Raw genomic sequence first — 25038 nt, 5'->3', positions numbered from 1 at the left:
TCACATGACCTGATGACCTCCTGCTCCTCAAACCTGTGACCAGATCCCAGTGAGGAAGAACATTATTGCGACCGCAGTTCTGCATATTACCCACGGGGAAATAATGGTTCTTAGTTTCTGGTACAAGTTAGGCCCATACAAATGATTTCCATAGAAATACCTCTACTATTTTGGTCACTTTTTCAAGAATTCATTCAGGTTCATCTAGCATGACTACAGTTATTGCTGCACCTTGCTGATCATCTGAAAATGTTCAAGTTGCTCTTTTAAGTAGTTATTCCTGGCAAGAGACTGATCCAATTTCCTGCTTTCTCCTTTCACCTTGTTGGTCTCAAACCACAACATTTTGCCTTGAGTTACGAATGAACTGCAACTGGCTGCTGCGAGGAGTTTCCTGATACACTTAAGACCACACACTCACCCTTTCAACGTTTGACAGTTTACCACAGAATTATAAAAAAGAGAGCAATTCAGCATATTGTAGTTTTATAAACTCTTTGAAAGTGTTATCCAAATAGTCTCCCACCCATTTCTCAAAAGGCCTGAAAGAGTTCTTTTCAAATAATTATCCAATCCCTTTTATTAATGCTTTCTTTTAATTCTATTTCCATTATCCTTTTGGCCAGTGGATTACAAATCACAAAAAAAGCTCTGTGTAATTATTTTTCCTCTTGTGGTTTCTGATTCTCCTGACAATTGGCCCAAATTACTAAACCAATATTACTGATCTTGCTGAAATAAATGTTTCTGTTTATTCTTTCAAATAAAACTTCATGCTCTTAGATAACCAACTTTACCACATAATTTCTGTGACTTACGTCTCAGCTCATTCTCAGAAATGCACATCTCCCTTTGCTCTTGGAAGATTTGACATGACCTTCTTGTCCAAAATCAACACTGCAAAGCAGGGTCACATATTCAGTAAAATGTAGTCCACTCTTCCGACCAAAACCTAACACTTCATACATGTTAATGTTTATTTAAAAAAAAACCTATGGCAGGCTATGCCACTTTTTAAATGTTCCCTCAGCAATCTAGCCTACAGTTAGTGACTTTCCTCTAGTACTCGCAATCATATAACTTTATTCAATGTAGTTACTGTTTCCTCCTTTACTGGTGCAATTCTCATATCCAGTCGAGACAGATGTAATAGACTGTCTCAGTGAAACACAGAGATGTGAGCAGAGGAGAACAGGACGAGGCATTACCTGACAAAGGGTCTTCAACCTGAAATGACAGCTCCATTGGTCTTCTCACAAATGCAGTCTGGCCAGCTGAGTATTTCCAGCATTTTTTGTTTTTATATTAAGTTGGCACGTTGACTTCTTGGACTGCAAGAGACAACTTAAATGCACTCTGTGAAAATCAAAGAAAAACTGAAGATGCTTTTGTTTCTATTATAAAACACCCTTTGTTACTTGAGTGTGTCCAAAATTGCCCTTCTTTTAAAATTGAAAATTGTACGGATCTGAACAGCAAGCTCTCACAACTACTTGAAAACAAATCAGCCTCTCTGATTCATGTGTTTTGATAATGCCCAAATTTAGAGAGATTTTGGAAAGAGATTTTTCAAACTCTTATCAACAATTTCAAGATTAACTTGAAACCTGTCCATTAATTTCTCTGTTTGGATTTTCTTGCCACTCAGATGAACCTTTATTGGCATCTCAGAAAAAGTCTTAGCTTTTACTACATGGATAGTCACGCGAGCTATTATATTGAACGGGAAAGGAGATTCATCCCCTACTCATATGCAGTGGGTGTAATGTCACGCTGCAACTGTGCCCGCCTGTCCCACATCAGACTTGTCAGTCACCAACGAGCCTGGAGCAGACGTGGACATACCCCTCCATAAATCTTCGTCTGCGAAGCCAAGCCAAGGAATGTCCTATTAAAATTTAGAGAAAAACAGGTATAGTATCAAAGACCTAAAGTTTCAATTTATGAAATTATGAGGCCTGTTCTTAGATTTTTTTTATAATTGGAAGAGTCAATAATTATTATATGTTCCAATAATTCTTTGTCTGTTCTCCAGTGATTCCACATCATTAGTGATCTCTTTTATTTCCTCAAAGGTAACTTTGGATTAGATTAGTTTAGTTTTTAAGGTTTTTAAAAGTCTTTATTATTTTAATAGAACAGTTTAATAAACAGGTTGCATATATTATCTTTATTACTCGATTGAGTTATTATAAGTAACTATTAATGTAGTTATGGATATTTTATTATTGTCTTTTTTTCTCATTATGTAATCATTATTTATTATGTATGCTTATTATTGTTAAACAATAAAAATATATTAAAAAGAAAAGGAACCAAATCAACTGTTTTTACAACCGTGAGCGAGAGATTAATGCTGGGGAGAATTCCCAATTGTTACTTATAAGAATGGCCACGTAATGATTAGCGCTACCTGGAAAGGGAAACAGCCCATTGGTTTAACCTCCCAGCTGAGAGACAGCGCGCCCAGTAGCAGATGTCCTCACACCACTGGAGTGAGGAATTGAACCCACAATCTTCAATTCAAAGGCAAGAATTTGTGCAGTGTAAACTTAGCTTCCACATGGTATCAAATGTTTGCAAATAAAATACAAAGTGCACGCAGATTCCTAGTCTAGAAATATACATTTATTAAATAAAAACAATAAAGTTGGAAGAAAAAAATTAAAATATAAATTCACAAGTGGACAAACCAATCTTACAAAACAATGTGAATACTTGGTGTTTGGGTCAGAGATTATACAGGGTTACAACTTTTACAAAAGAAAGCAAGATAAAATATAGTACAACCAAAGGCCCATTTGTTGGCTGATGTTACTGCAAATCTCCAACCATTGTGGGGACCTTCCAACATTTACTCTGTTAGATGATAGCTGTTGCACATATGACTACATGCATGTGCGGCATGGTTATAGAGTTATGCCATTAGTCCTGGCCAAAGGGGAGATGATTTGGTGATTACTGGATCAGCTATGTTGATTATAAGTGGATGGGTTTGCTTTAATCCAAATTATTTGTATCATGTCACCTGCCTCCTCTCCCTTGCATTTAACCCATTGTTACCGTTTGGACTTCTAGTCCTGTTTGGTATCCCTAGAATCCTTTGAGTTAGACTCTGTGGACTGTTTGCTATGATGCACTATTTAAACAGACTGTTTGAAGACCAAATAACCTGTTGGGAAACACATTGTTAAATGAGAGTCCCACCTTGCAATCCAGTGGACAGTACTGATTAGAATCAAGCACGAGAATTCCTAATACCACTGGGCATTGGTTCACTGTGTCCACACTTGCCTGGCGCTGCCTTGGCTCCATTCCAGTTTGTGCATTGCAAGGATTCGTCAACCCGACAGTTTCGCCACTCTTTATCATCAAAATGAAACCCTGTGACACCCTCTCCCAAAACCGCCCAATAATTCTTCCATTTCACAGCAGCACACATGTTAAAGGCCAGACACTAATCTTACTAGATGTCCAAGCTTGGTCAGAGTAAGACCGTGGTTGTGTTTAATTTGCACAACTGCAGGACAATGAGGTACTTTTAGATATGGTGACTGAGAAAGGGGTTGTCAGTGAGTGATAGATGAAGTGAGCAAAGGCTACCAATGACCTGTAGTCATTAGTCATAACGCAGTTAGCTGTTAGACAGCAATTGTTCGTTCGGGATGAAATGGCCCGTTTTCACTCTGCCAACTACCCCAAAATAGAATGCCAAGGGGATCAAATTTCTCTAATAACTAAGAATATAGATATGATCAGTTTAATTACAAGTATAGCAGTGTTTATAGGAAACCCAGCTGTCCTAATAAAAGCAAGAATATGCTCAATATTTAATGCCACATCCAATGATAAGGAACGACACAGGGCCACCTGCACTTGTACAAAGGAACTAATCATTTGCCCATTGACCATTATGGTACAGTATTCTGTTCTTGATAAACAAGTGGGATTGTTTGACCCCAGTTTTATCTCAAGAGAAAAGGTCTAACTAAATTTGAGAGTCTCCCCTTCTATTTTAAAAAAGAGAAAATAAATTTACATTTATTCAGCAATGCCCATCTGACTTGAGGTCCCATTCTCAAGTTGTTTCTGATTAGGGGTGTCAGAATGATGGAGGGTTAGAGAGTGTCAGATAAAGGGGGAAATTAGGGAGTATCAGAGGAAGGGGCTTAAGGTGTGTCGAAGAAATAGGTTAGGGAGTGTCAGTGGATGAGAGACTGAGAAGTGTCAGAGGGTCTAAGGTGTGTCAAAGGAATAGGGAGCACCAGGGAGATGAGGAGGGGAGTGCAGGGGGTCAGCAGGAGAGGGTGTGCGGGGCAACAGAGGGAAGAGGGGTGCGGGGCATTGGAGGGAGGGGTGTACGGGATATCAGAGGAAGGGGGTGTATGGAATGTTAGAGGGAGTTAATATCGTGGAGGACCAGCCAGAGGAACATTAGGGAGCATTTATCTTGGAGGACAGTTTTTATTCATTGAGTGGGTTCAGTTTAGGCCTGTTACTTTGCAAGACTACAGCACCGTTTACAACAATGCATGATCGTTAGACTACATAGTGAGGTCCCAATAACCTTGAAAATTCAATTTTGCATATTCCACTCTGTGTCCCTGAAACAGTATCTTAGTGTCCTAAAGAGGCTGCCCTAATCCCCACTCCTGAACTTAAAAGTGCAAGCGGCCATGAGTTCACTGCTAGCCAGGTCCCTGGGTTTTCAGAGCATAACTGGATATTAGAGGGAGTATGCAGTAATTTAAGATGGAGGAATAAAAGAGACACTTACTTAGCACTGGGTCAAAGCCATTCAGCAACCTATAGCTGTGTGGAAATATCTCTGGATGAATAGGTGGTCATCAGTTCACTTACAAAACAGGAAACATGCTGGAACATAATTTCAGTACAAAATCCAGACACTTGATAAAATAATTTTACTTTATAATCTACAAATAGAAACCCATCAGTTTTGGATCTGAGCTTTTCTACCCCCACCTCAGTCTTTCAATGGACATTGGAGGCACTGGCCTCTTGTAGGTCAGACAGGCTTCGATTCCATGGGCATCAGCTTCTTCACCTCCTCTGTGGTGGAGCCGGTGGAACTGCCTGGGCTTGCTTGGCGCCGGCTCTGCTTCCTCATTTTCAGCAAGTAGTAGATCAGGAAGGCAAACACCACAGCAATGCAGATGGCCAGGACCACAGCTATGGCCACACCAGCTGGTCGGGGAGAGAAGTCAGCAGTAATGGGGGAATGGAAGTCACAGATCATTCTCCACCACTCCCTTCGCTGCAGCTCCCACAAATATACTCCTCCATCTCCGCCACCCATAGTCCATCCCTTCAATGTACTAAGCCCTCCCTTCTACCATTCCTTCATGCAGTACTCCCATCATCTCCCAATTTTTCCCCATACTCCCACCACCATTTTTCACTGCATTCTTTTTTGGCAGGGTATACCAACCGTTCGAAGTCTTATTTTGTGTATTTCTCTCAAAAAGTCCTCGGGAAAACACGTCCTTTTCTGAAAAGAAAGAATAGAACTTAGGATATAGCCCAGGACTCTATGACCGTGCCCTGAGTTGTGAGACACATTTGTACAATGTGCATCTCCCTTGATTTTCACAGATGCAAAAATTTCAGGCAGCATACAGGTGTGGCTGGTAGACCTGTTAGTTCAAAGCTCCTTCAACCCACGTTGAATCCCAAGTTCTAGTGCTGTCTGTGTAGAGTCTGCATGAGCTCTGCATGAGAATTCCTTCCCATCTTAATTGGCCACTGTAAATTACCCCTGGTGTGTAGGTGAATGGTAGATTCTGGGGACCGTTGATGGAAACTTGGGAAAAAATGGGGTTAAATTTGGTTAATGTAGCTGGGTGCTTGAAGCTTGGCATGAACTTGGTGAGTCGATGGGCCTGTTTTCGTGCTGTCTGACTCCATGACTATCACACTGAGACTAGATCATCCTTGAAAGCACTAAATGACATGAGCAGCGAAGATTTTCACTATTGTCACTGACCAAGCAAGTCTTGCCATGCATCAGTGGGATAGCCCACCAGAGAGGGAGTTGGCGAAATGGGGTTGAATGTGAGAAAGGATGGTGCATCAGGTTTCAACTCACCTATCCCACTCCCCTCTTCTGTAACAGCACAGGACACCATGCACACTTGGAAGCACTGTTTCCTTGCTGATGGAATACTGGCACCTGCTCCCACAACCCCAATTGAGAATCCAGCTCTGATCATTATTTAATAAATCCTTGCAACATTGTTTGTAATTTATGTAAATGATTTGGATGAGGGGATTATTAATAACTTGAGCAAATTTGCAGATGACACGAAACTGGGTGGCGGTGTGGGGTGTGAGGAGGATGTCAGGAAAATGCAGAGGGACTTGCACAGGTTGGGGGAGTGGGCTGCTGAATGGAAGATGACGTTCAATGTAAGCAAATGTGAGGTTATCCATTTTTGGGGCAATAATAGGAAAGCTGAGTATTATTTAAATGGAGACAAGCTAGGGAGTGGGGAGGAACAAATGGATCTGGGAGTACTTGTTCACCGGTCACTGAAGACTAGCATGCAGGTTCAGAAAGGTGTGAAGAAGGCTAATAGCATGTTGGCTTTCATAAAGAGGGGATTGGAGTATAGGAACAGAGACGCCCTTCTGCAGTTGTACAGGGCCCTGGTGAGACCCCACCTGGAGTATTGCGTTCAGTTCTGGTCTCCAATTTTGAGGAAGGACATACTAGCTATAGAGGGTGTGCAGCGCAGATTTACAAGGTTAGTTCCAGGGATGGTGGGGTTGACATATGCTGAAAGGCTAGAAAAACTGGACTTGTATCCGATGGAGTTTAGAAGGATGAGGGGGGACATGATTGAGGTATACAAAATTATCAAGGGGATAGACAGGGTGAAGTCGGATTACTTGTTCCCAATGATGGGGGAGACGAGGACTAGAGGGCATAGTTTAAGAATACAGGGTAGGCCCTTTAGGACGGAGATGAGAAAACATTTTTTTCCCAGAGAAGTGTGAATCTGTGGAATGCTCTGCCACAGAGGGTGGTAGAGGCAGATTCGCTGATTATGTTCAAAAGAGAGTAAGATAAGACTCTAGTGGGCAAAGGAGTTAAGGGTTATGGGGATAAGGCTGGAAAGGGGTACTGATGGTAGTGATCAGCCATGATCTGTAAAATGGCGGTGCTGGCTCAACGGGCCGAAGGGCCTACTCCAGCTCCTATTGTCTATAACATTGTGAACATGGCATGTTTTAAGAAGATACTGGGCTCCAAAGACATGGATCTGCAGACAGTTATGCCTGAAAAAGTGATCCAATGCACTGCATTAATTCCACCATTACACCACCCCCCCCATGCAGAGGACTATCAATTACCTTTGGGTCCAGTCTCACACATAGGCCTAGACAAGGATGACAATTTCTTTCCCTGAAGGAAGATTTGTGAACTAGTTGGAAACGTATGACACTCCAGTAGCCTTACAGTTATTTTCATTATCTTTATTTCCAAATTAAAAATAACATTTCAAATTTTTAAATCGCTATGGTGGGATATGAATGCTCAGTTGCTGGATTATTACCTTAGGGCTTTATATTACAAATCCAGAAATATTATACTTGGAGTTCAACCACACCACAAGCAAATGCCACTGATTCACATTCTATGCCTTGCGGTAGGCTAATAGCTTGCTCCCCCTGGCCTCAGCTTTACTCCATTGCGATTTTAAGTTCTGCACTCAAAATCGTCATACAGCAAAGAGTGAGAAACAGACTGAGTTAAGGAGCCAGGTCAGTAATCCACAGGATGGAGAATTAATGTTGTAATAGCAGTGAGCAAATTATTCCAAAATATTATGTACAATTATTTTACATTACATTTTTATGTACATGTATATATGTGATTATCATGTTCTGCGTATTATCTGTGCATGTGTGTCCACTGTAGTCTGGAGAAACTGTTTTATCTGGTTCTCTATGTGCAGTTAGATGATGGTAAACTTGAACTTGAGGTACTTATTAACATCCCTCTCAGCAAGGAGGTCCCAATATGGTAGACAACACAATACTTTTAACACGTAACATCGGAAATGGTGCATCCTATTTGTGGTTAGCAAGCTCTCAAAACAATGATAAAGTAGACACAAAATAATAATCTCCAATGACGCCGGTTGAGGTGTAAGGTACTAAGGAGAATGAACTCCCATTTCATTGAGTGCCACCAGGGGATCTTCCCCTGCACCTCCAATCTCTTCCTGTTTTGCAGCCCTCACTCAGCATTGCTCTGGAATGTCAGCTTAAGTTTTGTGGAAAGTTAAGCTAGGCAGGCCTTGTAACCCCTGGGGAGTGTTGTAGAACAGAGGGCATATGTATGTAGTTTTCTGAAAGGTAACACAGGACCGGACAAGAATTGGGATGTCACCATACCTATGCACCAGACATTGGTGAGACAGCACTTTGAAATATTGCTTGTAGTTTTGACCACTATACAATAGGAAGGATCTGATTTAGATAGAGGAGGGCAAGGGAGTGGGGGGCGTGAAGAAAAGGTTTGCAAGGGTGCTGCTTGGGTTCGTGGCCTTGAGTTATAAGCAAAGACTGGAGAGGTGGAGCGAAGGAATGGAGGGCCAACCTTATTAAGCTTTATAAAAGTAGGAGGGGCATAGATAAAAGCAGATGGTCACAGTCATTTTCCCGGAGTAGGGATGCCTAACAATAGAGGATATACCGGTAGAAAAAATGGGAGAGGGGAAAGAGTTAAAGGGAACCTAAGTGAACCTATATGGAACAAGCTACCAGATGAAGCAGTGGGTACAATTGCAATGTTTAAAAGTCATATGGAGAGGTTCATTAATGCGAAAGATTCTGAGGGATACAGGCCAAATTCAGACAAATGGGACCAGCTAAGGAAGGCACTTTGGTCAGCATGAACGTTGGGCTTAAGGGTCTGTTTCCGTGCTAGACATATAGTATAGTAACAGGCCCTTTCAGCCCACAAGCCCATGCCATCCAATTACACTCAATTAAACTACAAACCCTGTAATTTTGAAGGGTGGGAGGAAACTGGAGCACCCAGAGGAAATCCAGACCAACACGGAGAGAACTTACAAACTCCTTAGGGACAGTACCGAATTTGAACCCTGGTCGCTGGCACTGTGACGGATTTGCACAAACTGTTACAATAACTGTGCCACCCACGGTTAAGATAATGATTATGCAGAGCGATGGGCTCCATTGAGCTATGCTTGACACCAGTAAGGTAGAGGAGGAGGAAAGAACTTTGTTTCTTCCTTGACTGCATATATACTGGGGTTGAAATCAAAGCTTCCATTGGATCAGAAAATGGGCCACATACAACCAACTTTCTTGCATTTCTATTATTGATAAAAAATGTACCGTCCAAAACTGATATCTGGGATGCAGGCCAGAGAGAGGGAGAAAAAAACAGGAATTGAGAAAAATAGAGGGTTATGCAGAAGGGAAGTTCGAGGCAGTTCGAGTAGGTCAGCACAGCCCTGTGGGCTGAAGGGCCGGACTGCACTGTAGATTCTATGTTCAGTCCCCTTATATATGGCAAGGAGTATCTAAACAGTAGCTTTAACTGCCCCTGTATATTAGATTTCATTCATGTGAAATACTGGACTTTTATGATTCACATTCAGCCCCATTGAACAATCATCCTATTTGAAATGTCATCCATTGGCTCCTTGTGAGGTCACATCATAGCTTGAATTTTGTCCCCCTCCATTCATTCATGGTTCACGACACCCCCCCCTCCCCAATTTTGCCGATCTCCAATGCCGCTTGTACTCTTTTCATTTCATCTAATTACCCCACCACCTTTAGCTGCCCACAGGCCAACCGGAGCTCCTCTCTACTAAACATTTGGTTTCCTTATTTAAAAAAAGGATGATACTCGTTAGACTAATGCCTGGCTTGGGTAGGTGGGTTATCTTGTTAGGACATTTATTGGGAGTCTGGAAGTGTGAAGGAACTTGATTGAAACAAAGGAGATGATTTTCATTATGTTTACACAATGGGAGAGAAAGAGGTCTGCACAATTGGACCCAATGGGAAGAATGTAAGGTCGATTGAGATTCTATGAATTGGGAAGCAGATTGAATTCACTGAGCTTCTGTACAATGGAAGTAAATGTGGAATTAATGGGATCCATTGAGTTTTCACACAGTGAGTGAGAATGGGAAGGAGTTGTGTCCATCAAGATTTCATACAATGGAATGAACAGGAAACTCTTTGATTAACTGGTTTTTAGAAGATCATGTGAATGAGATCTTTGCTCGACTGAAATTTTACACAAGGTAATTTTATGGGAAAGTGAATGGCAAGCACAAGGGCTTTCAGAAGGAATAAATGAGATCCTTCCCTGAGAAGCACAGACATTTAACACTGGAGTGAGAGGAATTGTTGAGTTTTTAATATTCTGTTGTGTGATCCTTTCACCGTTCCAGGTTCTGACTCTCAGGTCTTGGAGAGTGTCCACAGGTCCACTGGCATCAGCAGACAAAGAAGTCCTACCTGTCACTCCGCGGCAAGCTTCCATGCATTTGTCCTCCTCCTCAAAGCGGTTCTCATTGCCTTCACATCCTCCAAAGGTAAAGCGCTCGCATGACCTTTTGACGGGGTTGTAGTAGAAGAGACTGAAGTCTGCTCGACAGGGACCAGTCACTGGAGGGTAGACACAACGAGCTGGAGAGGAGAGACAGCAACAGAAGGGTGGGGAGAGGTGAGACATAACAGAAGGTGGGGAGAGGGGCAGGATGGTTAACTCCCCAAAATGCTGACTGCAGCTCCCATGACAGCATCCTTACCAGAGAAATAATCTTGCTCCAATGTGTGTGTGTGTGTGTGTGTGTGTGTGTGTGTGTGTGTGTGTGTGTGTGTGTGTGTGTGTGTGTGTGTGTGTGTGTGTGTGTGTGTGTGTGTGTGTATGTGTGTGTGTGAGAGAGGGAGAGAGAAGCAGCAATAGAAGAAGAGAACAGTGGGGAAAGAAAAGAGACAGATTTCTGTGTGCTTTGTTCTTCTGATACCGGCACCCTCTCACAGCAATGCCTGGAGACGATCCAGATTGAGCTGCTAAGGCACACATCGTGTAAAGGGCCAGACCATGAGAATGCCAGCCCCATCACTTTACTGTTTCTCAAAGTTATAATCAATACCTCCCAAATCCACAAGCTCTGAATCCGAAAAGGACAAGGAACAAGATGTAGGGGAAACACCAACACCTGTAGGCTCCCTCCAAGATGCAAAACATTCCGATTTGAAAATGTATCACTGGACCTTCCTTGATGCTGGCGTGAAATCCCTCCCGAAATGCACCGTGAAGGTACCTTCAGCAGAAGGATGACAGGAGGTCAAGGAGGCGACACACCATCAACTTCCTGAGGGCAATTAAGGATGAGCAATAAATGTTGCCCTTGCCCATGTCATTCACTTCCTGTGAATTAATGAGGAAGTCCGAGAAGCAAAAGAAAAAAGGTGGAAAAAAGTGTTAAGAGTACATATCAGTCATGAATGATTTGAGCTATTCTTGGGTCCCTCTTCCTCCACTTTGCTAATCTGCATCATTATCCATGACAGGTTCTACTTGTGTGCCTGTCTTGCTAACCCCACCACCCAATCCCTTTGCTTCAGGCCACTTGACAGACATCTACCTCGGAACTGTGCTTCTCTCTACGTTCAGTGTGGAAGGATCAAAACCATTGCATTTGGCTGTCATTACAAATCCTTCTCAGATTCAGAATTTATTGTCCTGAACAAGTCATGAAATTCAGTGTTTTGCAGCAGTATCATACTTGTACATTCATTTTATACCATCTTAATACACACTTTTTTTTTAAATTTTTTTATTTTTCACACCATAAATCACATTAGCCATGATACACACTTTTTCTTTTTCACACATATACAGTGACTTTTTCTCCCCCCCCCCCCTCCTCCCAAGCCACCCCCCAACCCCCCCCTCCCATCCATTTTAGGTATACAATCTAGGATACATTAAACCAGTCAGACAATGTTGTCATTCAACAAAAATACACCAGAAATTCTACTGAATCCATTCTTTTCTTTCCTTCTCCTTCCATCAACTTAGGTAATGATTGTCCCCGGTAGGTTTTCGCTATTGTATTTAATGTAAGGCTCCCATATTTGTTCGAATATTTCAATATTATTTCTTAAACTATATGTAATTTTTTCTAATGGAATACATTTATTCATTTCTATATACCATTGTTGTATTTTCAGATTATCTTCCAATTTCCAGGTTGACATAATACATTTTTTTGCTACGGCTAGAGCTATCTTAACAAATCTTTTTTGTGCATCCTCCAAATCAATTCCAAATTCTTTGTTTTTTATGTTACTTAGGAGAAAGATCTCTGGATTCTTTGGTATATTGTTTTCTGTTATTTTATTTAATATCTGATTGAGATCTTCCCAAAATTTTTCTACTCTCTCACATGTCCAGATTGCATGAATTGTTGTTCCCATTTCTTTTTTACATCGAAAACATCTATCAGATACTGTTGGGTCCCATTTATTTAACTTTTGAGGTGTAATGTATAGTCTGTGTAACCAGTTATATTGTATCATACGTAGCCTCGTATTTATTGTATTTCTCATCGTTCCAGAACATAATTTCTCCCATGTTTCCTTTTTTATCTTTATATTTAAATCTTGTTCCCATTTTTGTTTAGTTTTACCATTTGTTTCCTCATTCTCCTTTTCTTGCAGTTTAATATACATATTTGTTATAAATCTTTTGATTAACATTGTATCTGTAATCACATATTCAAGGTTACTTCCCTCTGGCAAACTCAAACTGCTTCCTAATTTATCCTTCAAGTAGGATCTCAATTGGTAATATGCCAGCGCTGTATCTCCAGTTATATTGTACTTATCTCTCATTTGTTCAAAGGATAAGAATCTACTTCCTGAAAAACAATTTTCTATTATTTTAATCCCTTTTTTTTCCCCATTCTCTAAAGGAAAGGTTATCTATTGTAAAAGGGAGTAACTTATTTTGCGTCAATATTAGTTTTGGTAATTGATAATTTGTTTTATTTCTTTCTACATGAATCTTATTCCAAATATTGAGGAGATGATGTAATACTGGAGAAGTTCTATGTTGTATCAATTTTTCATCCCATTTATATAATATGTGTTCAGGTATCTTTTCCCCTATTTTATCTAATTCTAATCTCGTCCAGTCTGGTTTTTCCCTTGTTTGATAAAAATCTGATAGGTATCTTAATTGTGCGGCTCTATAATAATTTTTAAAGTTTGGCAATTGTAAGCCTCCTTGTTTATACCATTCTGTTAATTTATCTAGTGCTATCCTTGGTTTCCCCCCTCTCCATAAAAATTTCCTTATTATTTTCTTTAACTCTTTGAAGAATTTTTCTGTCAGTTGTATTGGCAATGCCTGAAATAAGTATAATATCCTTGGAAAAATGTTCATTTTAATACAGTTTATCCTTCCTATTAGTGTTAGTGGTAAATCTTTCCAATGCTCTAAATCGTCCTGTAATTTTTTCATTAGTGGATAATAATTGAGTTTATATAATTGGCCGAGATTTTTGTTTATTTGTACACCTAGGTATCTTATTGCCTGCATTTGCCATCTAAATGGAGATTCCTTCTTAAATTTTGAGAAATCCGCATTATTCATAGGCATTGCTTCACTTTTATTTACGTTTATCTTGTAACCCGACACTTCTCCATATTCCTTCAATTTCTTATATAATTCTTTTATTGATAGTTCTGGTTCTGTTAAGTACACTATAACATCATCCGCAAATAGACTGATTTTATATTGCTTGTCTTTTATTTTTATTCCTTTTATATTATTATCTATTCTTATCAATTCTGCTAGTGGTTCTATAGCTAACGCAAACAATAAAGGTGATAGTGGGCATCCCTGACGCGTTGACCTGCTTAAGTTAAATTGCTTTGATACATGTCCATTTACTGTCACTTTCGCTAACGGTCCCTTATATAATGCTTTAATCCAATTAATATACTTCTCCGGTAAACTGAATTTTTGCAATACTTTGAACAAATAATTCCATTCTACTCTGTCGAAGGCCTTCTCTGCGTCTAAAGCAACTGCTACTGCAGGTGCTTTATTTCCTTCTACTGCATGAATTAAGTTAATAAATTTACAAATATTGTCTGTTGTGCGTCTTTTTTTGATAAATCCAGTTTGGTCTAAATTTACCATTTTCGGTACCTGCTCTGCTAATCTGTTTGCTAATAGTTTAGCTATTATCTTATAATCTGTGTTTAGTAAAGATATTGGTCTATATGACGCTGGTGAGAGTGGATCTTTCCCTTGTTTTAGTATTACTGTAATTATTGCTGTTTTACATGAATCTGGTAAGCTTTGTGTTTCATCAATCTGGTTGATTACATCCAGGAGGGGCGGAATTAATAAGTCTTTAAATGTTTTGTAGAATTCTATTGGAAATCCATCCTCTCCTGATGTCTTATTATTTGGTAATTTTTTTATTATCTCTTGTATTTCTACTGTTCCAAATGGTTCTGTTAATTTATTTTGTTCCTCTATTTGTAGTTTTGGTAGTTCAATTTTAGTCAAAAATTCATCTATTTTCCCTTCTTTCCCTTCGTTTTCAGTTCGGTATAATTGTTCATAGAATTCTCTAAAGTTTTCCTTAATTTCTTTTGGGTTATATGTAATTTGTTTGTCTTTTTTCCTTGATGCCAATACCATTTTCTTAGCTTGTTCTGTCTTAAGCTGCCATGCTAGGATTTTGTGCGTTTTTTCACCCAGTTCTGTTTTGTCTTCATTATATTCTTCTCTACCTTATATGTTTGTAATGTTTCATATTTTATTTTTTTATCCGCCAATTCTCTTCTTTTAGTTGTATCTCCCTTCATTGCTAATTTTTTTTCTATATTTACTATTTCCCTTTCCAACTGCTCTGTTTCCTGATTATAGTCATTCTTCATCTTGGTTACATACTTATTATTTGCCCTCTAATGAATGCTTTCATTGCATCCCATAGTATAAACTTATCTTCCACTGATTCCGTATTTATTTCAAAATACATTTTTAATTGTTTTTCAATAAATTCTCTAAAATCCTGCCTTTTAAGTAGCATGGGGTTTAATCTCCATCTATACATTCTTGGAGGGATGTCCTCTAGCTTTACTGTCAATATTAAGGGTGAATGGTCCGATAGTATTCTAGCTTTATATTCTGTTTTTCTTACTCTATCTTGCATATTAGCTGATAACAAAAATAGGTCTATTCTTGAGTATGTTTTATGTCTAGCCGAGTAATATGAATATTCCTTTTCTTTTGGGTTTTGTTTCCTCCATATATCCAAAAGTTTCATTTCTTGCATTGATTTAATTATAAATTTGGTTACTTTGTTCTTTCTGTTAATTTTTTTCCCAGTTTTATCCATATTTGAATCCAAATTCAGGTTGAAATCCCCTCCTATTAGTATGTTCCCTTGCGTATTAGCTACCTTCAAAAAGATATCTTGCATAAACTTTTGATCTTCTTCGTTCGGTGAATATACATTGAGTAGATTCCAAAACTCCGAATATATCTGACATTTTATCATTACATATCTCCCTGCTGGATCTATTATTTCCTCTTCTATTTTAAATGGCACATTTTTACTAATTAATATAGCCACTCCTCTTGCTTTTGAATTATATGATGCTGCTGTTACATGTCCTACCCAATCTCTCTTTAATTTCTTGTGCTCCACTTCAGTTAAGTGTGTTTCTTGGACAAATGCTATATCAATTTTTTCTTTTTTCAGTAAATTTAGCAGTTTCTTCCTTTTAATTTGGTTATGTATTCCATTAATATTTAAAGTCATATAGTTCAACGTAGCCATTTTATACTTTGTTTATCTTCCCTCTCCGTTTTTCCATCATTACCTTTCCTCCTTTTCCATTTCTGTTTTCTTATTTTAAACCCTTTAGAAGACAACATTCCTAAAACATCAAACATTTTCCTTATTCTCCTATTTATAACTTCTTTAGCCCCAATCTCCCCTTCCCCTCCTGAGTTGTCCTTTATCCCTTGTCGGACAACCACATCTCCCCTCTCCATTTGGGTTTGCGAATTCACTCGCAAGCGTCAACTGATTTTGCACTGCCCGCAACTCCCCCCCACCCAGCCCCCCCAGAAAAGATTTCACTTTTCATATGTAACAAAGGTCACTCTTTTAATTCCCTCCTTATTCTCTCTATTCCGTTACCTTCCCTTATTAATTCTTGTCTATACTATCTATATTTTCCTCTAAATACAGATACATTCACGTATGCACATTATACCTATACACTCTTATACCTCTTTACCCACATACATATCAATCGTGATCATTTTTACTCTCATTACACGTCTTCATCCCTCAGTCTATTTTGTAATTGTTCTGCAAATTTTCGTGCTTCTTCTGGATCCGAGAATAGTCTGTTTTGTTGTCCTGGAATAAATATTTTCAATACCGCTGGATGCTTTAGTATAAATTTATACCCTTTCTTCCATAAAATCACCTTTGCTGTATTGAACTCCTTTCTCTTCTTTAGGAGTTCAAAACTTATATCTGGATAAATGAAGATTTTTTGCCCTTTATACTCCAGTGGCTTGTTGCCCTCTCTTACTTTTTCCATTGTCTTCTCCAGTACCTTTTCTCTTGTAGTATATCTTGGGAATTTTACTAAAATAGATCTTGGTTTTTGTTGTGGTTGTGGTTTAAAGGCCAATGCTCTATGTGCCCTTTCTATTTCCATTTCTTGCTGTAGTTCTGGACATCCTAGGATCCTAGGGATCCAATCTTTTATAAACTCTCTCATATTCTTGCCTTCTTCATCTTCCTTAAGGCCCACTATCTTTATGTTATTTCTTCTGTTATAATTTTCCATTATATCTATTTTCTGAGCTAACAGTTCTTGTGTCCCTATAACTTTTTTATTAGATTTCTCTAATTTCTTTTTTAAGTCCTCTACCTCCATTTCTGCTGCTACTGCCCGCTCTTCCATCTTGTCCATTTTCTTTCCCATTTCTGTTAAGGTCATATCTATTTTATTCATTTTCTCTTCTGTGTTGTTTATTCTTCTTCTTAAATCATTAAATTACTGTGTTTGCCATTCTTTAAATGACTCCATGTATTCTTTAATAAGAGAAAGTAAATCCTTTATCTTGCCTTTCCCTTCTTCTTCTATTTCACTGTACTCTTCCTCTTCTTCCTCTGGGTTGGCCATCTGTTGTTTCTTTGTTGCCCTTTTCTTCTCTTCTTTCTTGTTTCCATTGTCTTCTGTGTTCTCTTCTTGCTGCAGGTGTTCTGCAGCTGTCGTTGCCGGCTGTGGAGATCGACTCCGCAGCTGGTCACCCCTCCCGTCGGTGTGTTTTTTTTCACGCACATGCGCGGTTGCGCACTTTTACTCGGCTCAGCGAGCCATTTTTGTAGTCCAATATCTACCGACCTGAGGGAGCGGGTTTCTCTCTCCACCGCAGGCCTCTTCGAACAGGTAAGCCCTTCTCCTTCTTCCTCCGTTGTCTTCTCTTCCTCTCTTCTTACCGTTGATTTCGATTTTTCTTTTTTTCTCGCCATCTTCTTTCCACCTTTATACTCACTTTTCTTTAATTCTTATTTCTGTGCCTTTGTGTTTTCCTTTGTTTTTTCCGACTTTTCTGGAGAGGGCTGGAGTTCACCGTCCGGCCACTACACCATCACGTGACTCCTCCCATCTTAATACACACTTTAAGAAAAAAAAATCATCATCAATTTCATATCTTTCCCCTGGCCTGAGGCAGAGTTGGACTGTTTACAACTTTGGCCTGCTGTTATATTCTATCCCCATCCCAAGAGTTGAGATTCCATTTCTTATCTAGTTCCCATTACCAGGACCAATTGCATCTGCCTCCAAAGGACCAACTACCTGCTCATCTACCACCAAAATACACATTGGTAGCCTGCTTAGCAACAACTCACAATGCTGATTTATTAGAGCACTCTTGGTCACTGTGTGATTGTGATAGTACAGATCTATCACCAATGTATATAGTGTATATAGTTACAGTATCTAGACTGTGCTTACAGCGATTGGCTGAGAGCTAAGCCATGCCTACTGTCTGGTCCTTAAAGGGTTGTGTTCCTAGCCAGGTCGGATCATTCCGGACTGGTCGGCCACCTGTGAAGAGCTCCTGTCTTTTGCTAATAAAATTGTAGAGCTCGTCGAAAGAACCAAAGACTTGTTGATCCAAACCAAGAGCTCGTCGAAAGAACCAAAGACTTGTTGATCCAAACCAAGGCTTTTATTAGCAAAAGACAGGAGCTCTTCACAGGTGGCCGACCAGTCCGGAATGATCCGACCTGGCTAGGGACACAACCCTTTAAGGCTCAGACAGTAGGCGTGGCTTAGCTCTCAGCCAATCGCTGTAAGCACAGTCTATATACAGTAACTATATATACATTGGTGATAGATCTGTACTAGCACAGGGATGCACATCTGTTAGCTTTAAAATAAAAATTCTTGTACTGAAACTCTTACAGCAATAAAATGGAGATCACTATGCAGCTTGATGTGGAATAACTACAAAGGCAATGTGCCTGAGAGGGAGCTGGGACCATATGCCGTTGGATGTGATGGAAGCAGCTTCACAGTTGACTATGGTAACAACTCAATGGTGGTTGCTGGCTCTGGGCTGGGGAAAGTTGTGCAACCCAACATGGAAATTAGGCAACAGAAGGCTTCCAACAGGCGTCAACACAAGAAGCAGGTGAGATCTGTCTTCAGCAAAGATCTGCACTCACCGTGCAGGCCAAGGTGCAGCCTGCTCCTGCCCCAGCCAGCCACTGTGGTGTACTCCAAAGCACATGGCAATGACATCACTTGAATTGCTTCATTTTTGGAGGGGCGTCAGTCTAAGGCTGAGCCCTTGCATCAAGTTCCAGACACAGCAGGGCTGTGAGTATTATATTTCTCCTGATATAATACTACAGTGAACACCTTTACCACCTTTAGTGCTCCCATTCCCGAGAACATGCCCTGAGCCTAAAGAAAGGTATCAGTGCTATTAACCAGATTCCACTATTCCACTATTTCCCTAACTGGTATGGAAAAGTACATCTAAGTAAAGCTTATCCTTGCAGTTATTAGAATATAAACTCCAAACATCTTGCTGACTGAGATGAGCTTGGTCATTGTCTTAAAGAGGACTGGACTGACCTCTGCAATGGACAGCAGGGCTGTGATCACACCATTAGTCCACCCAATGGTTCAGAGGATACCTTAACTTCACTACCTATGTATTGAAATGCAGGTCAGAAGGTGACGTTAAATATGCCTTCTAACCACTGAGCCAGAGATCAGATACCAATACATTTGATAGATCTGTCTGGATCCTGGCAATTTATTCACCTTCATGCATTTCAAGACATCTAGCACCTCTGCCTTCTTAAGACTGGCATCCTCTGGACTATCAAAAATCCCTCCCTGAACTCACTATATTCCATGTCCTTCTTCTTGGAGAATTATTAAGAACATTCTGACTGCAAAAGATCTTTGAAAAGATCTGTCCAATTACCAACACACTTTATTCTTCTCCCAGCAGAAATACCATAATTTCCTTCAAATCTCTGCAAACTTCTCAAATCTGGAATAACTATAAATCTGCTGCTTAACATTCTTTGCTCCAAGGAAACCATTCCCAGGTCTCTGCATGTAACATTCTGCAGATCATTCCTCTCTGCACCATTTTCAAGACCCGAACATCCTTCCCAAAATGCAAAATCCAGAATTGGGTGCATCCTTGCTTCTGGACCATGTGTCTGCTGATGAAGCCAAGGACTGTGGCTCCAAGAGATCAGACTGGTGAAGCAGCACAGAGAGCAATTCAAAGTCCAGAGCAACAGACAACAATATTATGTCATGGTGTTCTGCAGTAACATCTTCCCTCACATGCCCAAAATAACTGAAAAGATAACATTGGGTTCAAACCTAATTGAACATGGTATAACTTCATCCCATCATAACACATCAGTGAAATCACAATCCTGCAATTAGGCATGGAAACACATTCAGTAACAGTTTGTGTAAATTTGGTGGATATGGCTATCCAAACAGTACCATGGAGTTTAACGTTGGTTTGTGAAAACTTTACCTTTTTCTTTGGGGATGTCAATGTCCAACAGCCTGCTAAATCGTTTACTAACTGGAAAACAAAAGGCAAAATAAAGCTGATTACAGAGAATTCCATTAATGCTTTCTTCCATAACAAGCCATGAAGAATCACCAAAAGGAAAAGAAGCCAAAGGACTCCCGCATAACCCATCACCGAGCAAATTAACAAGCAGATGGCAGAAGCTTTGGCTGGGGAGGTGGGGAAGTAGATGTGGGATTAAGTTTGAAGCTTGCTCAAATCAATAGAATGGCTTCCACTCTAAGATGAAGCACACAGTCATTTCTTGAAATGCTCAAAAAATAGCTACTTCCCAAATAGTTACTTCAGTTGGGAGACGAGGGGGCCTCCAATTCCCTTCTCTCTCATTGGGAAGCAGGTGCCCTGGGTGATCTGTCTGACCAACAGAAGATTGGCAACGCCTTGCAGGAACTGCCAGAAGGGGTAGATTGTGGCACCAGCCTATGGGAACAGGTAGTGACTGCGTTGCATCTTAGCCAACATTTATCCTTCAACCAGGATCACAGAAATAGATGATTTCATCTGTAGAAGCTTCCTTGCACTGTGTTACACACAGCAAAGCAAATCTAAAGTACTTTATTAGATGTAAAGCTATGGCCGAGGTCTCATGCTGCCACATAAATGTAATTCAATGTTTTTGTTTATCCACTTGCAACTTATAAAACTCATTGCATCATTTCTGAACTTCCCTGTCAATGAGCCTCACTTGTGAATTCCAGTTCTCTGTATTGCATTGAGTCCCTATATCCAGAAAAAGGGTCCAGTCCCAAAACCTGTTGGGGAAGGGGGATAGAGAGCCATTCATTATTTTCCTTCCTGAACAGCACTAACTCCTCTTACAAGTAATTTTTGTTTCCCACTCATTCCCTGATTTTAATTGAACTGGGAAACTTTGCTGGGAACTTTACTGTGAAGTAGGACTTGACACAAATGGCTGTAAATTAAGGTGCAGAGACTGCATGGGCAGCTTCTTCTCCACCTGAGCCCTCATTGACTGTTGGTCATCACCCTGCCAGAAATGGAACTGATTATCCTCAAGTTTTCTCCTGATCAGTAGGATGGATTTGAATGGAGTTGAAGCAAGGTTTAACGAATCAAATGGTGTCAATACCTGCTTTTATATGGAGCATTTCCCCATCTACTGGATTTTCAATGGGAAAAGAGCCAATTTAATCAACAATGGTCCAAAATGCTCCTCCTTAGTCTCATTCAAGAGCAACTCCCAGGCAATTTGAACCTCTTTAATCAATCTAACCATTCATGAATTCATGGCTTCAATGATAGAGGCCTATCAGAATAATAATGGTGCTCATCCATCAAATTAATCTTTAATGGATTTCACACAGTTTTTGACTGCTTCTGGTATGTTTTATTGGTCTACAATTCTCAGCCTCTTCTGCAATGCTACTCCCCACGTCCTTCAAGTCCACTGGCTGACATTACATTCTCAGTCTGAATTTCTCCCCACAAAGGATCTAAAAGGAGGAAGGTACATCCCATCAAAATAAAACAAGAGGTAGAAACAGAATCTATTGGCAGCTTATGAAAATGGCAGTGAATAAATATCCAGAAAGGGAGTACCGGTATACGAGAGATGGCAGAGATATTTGATAGAAGACATCATGCAGGGAACTGCCACAGGTTGATGGATTCCTTTGGTGGAGTAGGATTCCATAGGAAGGTAGCTGCAAAATAATTAAGCAGAAGGGGCTTCCAGAAAGAGTTGAGTGGCCTTCTTCTATGCAATGAACATGCAATGATTAGGAAAGAGAAGAGCATGCAATACGAGGCAGAAGACCATGTCACACCCTTAGCTACTCACAAAAAAATTGAGTTGCAAGCTGTACTCACTGTGTTCACAGCCAGTCTCATCTGACTTATCTTTGCAATGGGAAGTTCCATCGCACTCCAGGTTGCCATCGATGCAACAGTTGTCCGAACACTTGAATTGTTGTTCCGAACATTCCCCCGAGCAGTTTGCATCTGTGGGGGGGTGGGGGGGGGGGGGGGGGGAAGGAGGGAGGGGAAGTGAGTGAAAGAAATCGACCTAGGTGCGAGGAACTGGCCTGAGACACAACAGGACTGGATTGTGGAGGAGAGGAATTCACAGCAATTCAATCGCTGCAAGGCACAAATATATTGAATCTCTGCCCAGTCAATCCTGCTGGCAGAGGTCCTGTACTTCAGTCACCTCATGGCCAAGCTAAACTGGAGGTGGAGAGCTCATAGCATCCTGGATGTCAGCAATAAGGTCTGAATGTCAGTCCCTAGAATGGTCCCTGAAACATACCTGAAAGTCATTGACATACAAGGCCCAGTGGCTCAACCCCCTACTTAGCCAATTGTAAACATTGTTGGTGTCCTGAGACAAAACTCCTAATGTATTGGGCAATCAAAAGCATTTCAAACTATTAAAAGTGACATACATTAAAAAAAATTAAATAATTTTAACATACAAACCAGTTGAAAACACAGAAATCCTCACTAATTTAAAAGATGTTTGATTCTGCTCTCCTTTCTCTCCATGGCCCTGAAGAGCCACTGTAATCACCACTGAAAGTGTCCTGTCAGGGCGCAACACTGAATGCTACAGGTTGTGATCCTAGCTCTCATTTCTCCATCGACTCCACCTTGGACTGCTTTGGAAAATCAGCAAGTGTAATAAAAGATTCATCCCACCCCAGCTACATTCTCTTCACTTCCTCCCACTGTGAATAAGATTCATGAGTGCGAGATCATGCACTGCCAGATCCAAGGTCAGTTCCCTTCCAGTCATTATCAGACTCTTGAACCGGACCTCACAATTGTAAAATCCAAAATGATCTCTCTCTGTACTTCTGTACTGGGTCTTACTTGCTGTACTATATATCTCAGTACGTGTCCATAAACTTGAACTAAAGATTTATCAAACTGGAGAAATTCTCAATCATCCCCATGACACTCAACGGTTTCTTAAATGAAGCATCTATTAGTCAATTTGGAAGTGGGATCCAAGCACTGATCCAATGTGCAACTCAGTCCTAAATTCACTTTTTGCCAGTGGGATTCGTATTTCACTTGCTTTTCACCTTCGCTTCAAGTATCCCATCCATTTATTATTTGGCTCCTTAGGCATGTTCTATCACATCAAAAAACCAAAGTTTCATCATTTTCTTTTACCCAACAGGACCCAGAGAGATGAAAGAACTTTTTTGTTGTTGTTGCAGTCACACACGAGTTTCAGAAACCAGGACTAGATATCGAGTTCCTTAAATTGCAACTTCTTCTGCTTTCACTACTCTGTTGAGTTTTGAACTGACCTCAATCTCAACCCCCTTTGGTAGCATAGTAACTATTCATCCCCATGCATCGCCCACCCTTTCGACCACTTTCCCACCTCCAACCTGCACTCATCTCCAACCACTTCGCCTCCCCATCCCCATCCCATCATAAACTCCAGACCTATCGTAACAGAAGAAACTCTGGTTCCAAACATCTTAATCTACAGTAGATCAGAATATCTGACACAGCACAAGTTTACATGCATTGGAAGTGAAGAGATTCTTGGGCACTGATGCCCTCTAGGTGATGGAACTCCACCAAAAACATAACATTGTAGACCCAAATGGAATCAGAAATAACAGCATGAAGTTCAACCTTGTCATTCTAATAAGTGGAGAAATATTTACAAGTATTCTCTGTGCTCCCTAACAACACCTGTCCTCTCATGACTCATGCCGCTATTGACTCCCAGAAGATTATGGATATGAACCTTGCTTCAGCAATTTTAGCACAAGATTCTTTTATTGTAATGTCATAAAATGGAAAATGTAATACGACACAAAATTTCCTTTGGTCTGCTGTAAGGCAGACAAAGAATTGCATTACTATTGCCTGGCACCCTTTATAGTAACAGAAAGAGAAGCAAAAGGGAATCTCTACAAATTCGCTGAGCGTCTGTGGATTCACCTCCAGGGCTCCCACAGCAACTGCACAGGCTACTGTTCTATCCATTGGTGACTTGAGCTCCAGATCCAAATCTCCGATACTATCAAGAAGCCCACTCCACCCTCTTGAATCCTGGTCTGATAGCTGGTTCCCAGGCTCCAGCAGCCTGTGAGAATCCTTCGACCTCTCGGGGGGCCACTGCTGAGCACAGGCGCCACCATTGTGGGCACAAACCCCACGGTTGCAGGATTTTAAATAAAAACACCATTTGGCTCCTTTAATGGGGTGCTTAAAGCCTGTATGGAGCTGTCAACATTGGGACTTGGCGGTTGGACCCTCCAGAGGAGCGCCGAGTCTCCATTCCCTGCCCGGTTTGTTCAGTGCAGTACGAACAGAAGGATGAGCTGTGTTGCCGATGTGCCTCCTTTCCCAGCCCATTCTCCTACCCACCCATCTCCCCATGAACCATTTCATGTTGACATGTTCTACAGAGTGTTCCTCAAAGAGGTGCAGCGGAGATCTCCAAGTGCTCTGGTCAATAATCATTTTGTGCCCAATATCGAAATAGATTGCATGGCCATTGACACATTTGTGGGGGGGGGGTTTGCATTTTGTAAAATTCATGCATTAAAATGTGTGAATAACATTTTAAAAGTCTTTAAGATAATTTGGAAAGTGTGCAAGTCTTTTGACAGTCATGAAGGTTCCAACAAACCAGTGATACTCACTTGGCAAACCTGATCTGCTTGAGTGCTTAGTTCCAACTGAAAGAGAGAGAAAGGTCAATTTCACATTTCATTTGACAGTGACCTAACTACGCCAGTTCTCAGAGAAATTCTATTTATCTCCCCGCATCGTGCACTATAACCTATTCTCCCCAAGATTCCCCCTCCCCCACCCCACCCAAGATTCTG

At 40.6% G+C, this 25038-nt stretch overlaps 1 protein-coding gene across 1 annotated transcript in view; it reads right to left on the bottom strand.

Annotated features, from left to right (window-relative positions):
- Nucleotides 1-2606: 2606 nt before the first annotated feature.
- Nucleotides 2607-25038, bottom strand: part of LOC138753745 (kunitz-type protease inhibitor 1-like) — a 96970-nt gene continuing 74538 nt past the window's right edge. Inside the window, exons 5-10 of the mRNA XM_069917105.1 lie at nt 24853-24888; nt 22049-22180; nt 20159-20209; nt 10531-10701; nt 5450-5509; nt 2607-5205 (exon numbers count right to left, since the gene is read on the bottom strand). Of these exons, the coding sequence (XP_069773206.1) occupies nt 5027-5205; nt 5450-5509; nt 10531-10701; nt 20159-20209; nt 22049-22180; nt 24853-24888 (629 nt within the window). The 3' untranslated portion in view covers nt 2607-5026. The remainder of the gene's footprint in view (nt 5206-5449; nt 5510-10530; nt 10702-20158; nt 20210-22048; nt 22181-24852; nt 24889-25038) is intronic.

Source organism: Narcine bancroftii, chromosome 2, assembly GCF_036971445.1.
Source record: "Narcine bancroftii isolate sNarBan1 chromosome 2, sNarBan1.hap1, whole genome shotgun sequence".
Classification (NCBI taxonomy): Eukaryota; Metazoa; Chordata; class Chondrichthyes; order Torpediniformes; family Narcinidae; genus Narcine; species Narcine bancroftii.
The sequence above is the reverse complement of the archived record's forward strand: the minus strand, read 5'-3'. Positions and strand labels throughout refer to the sequence as shown.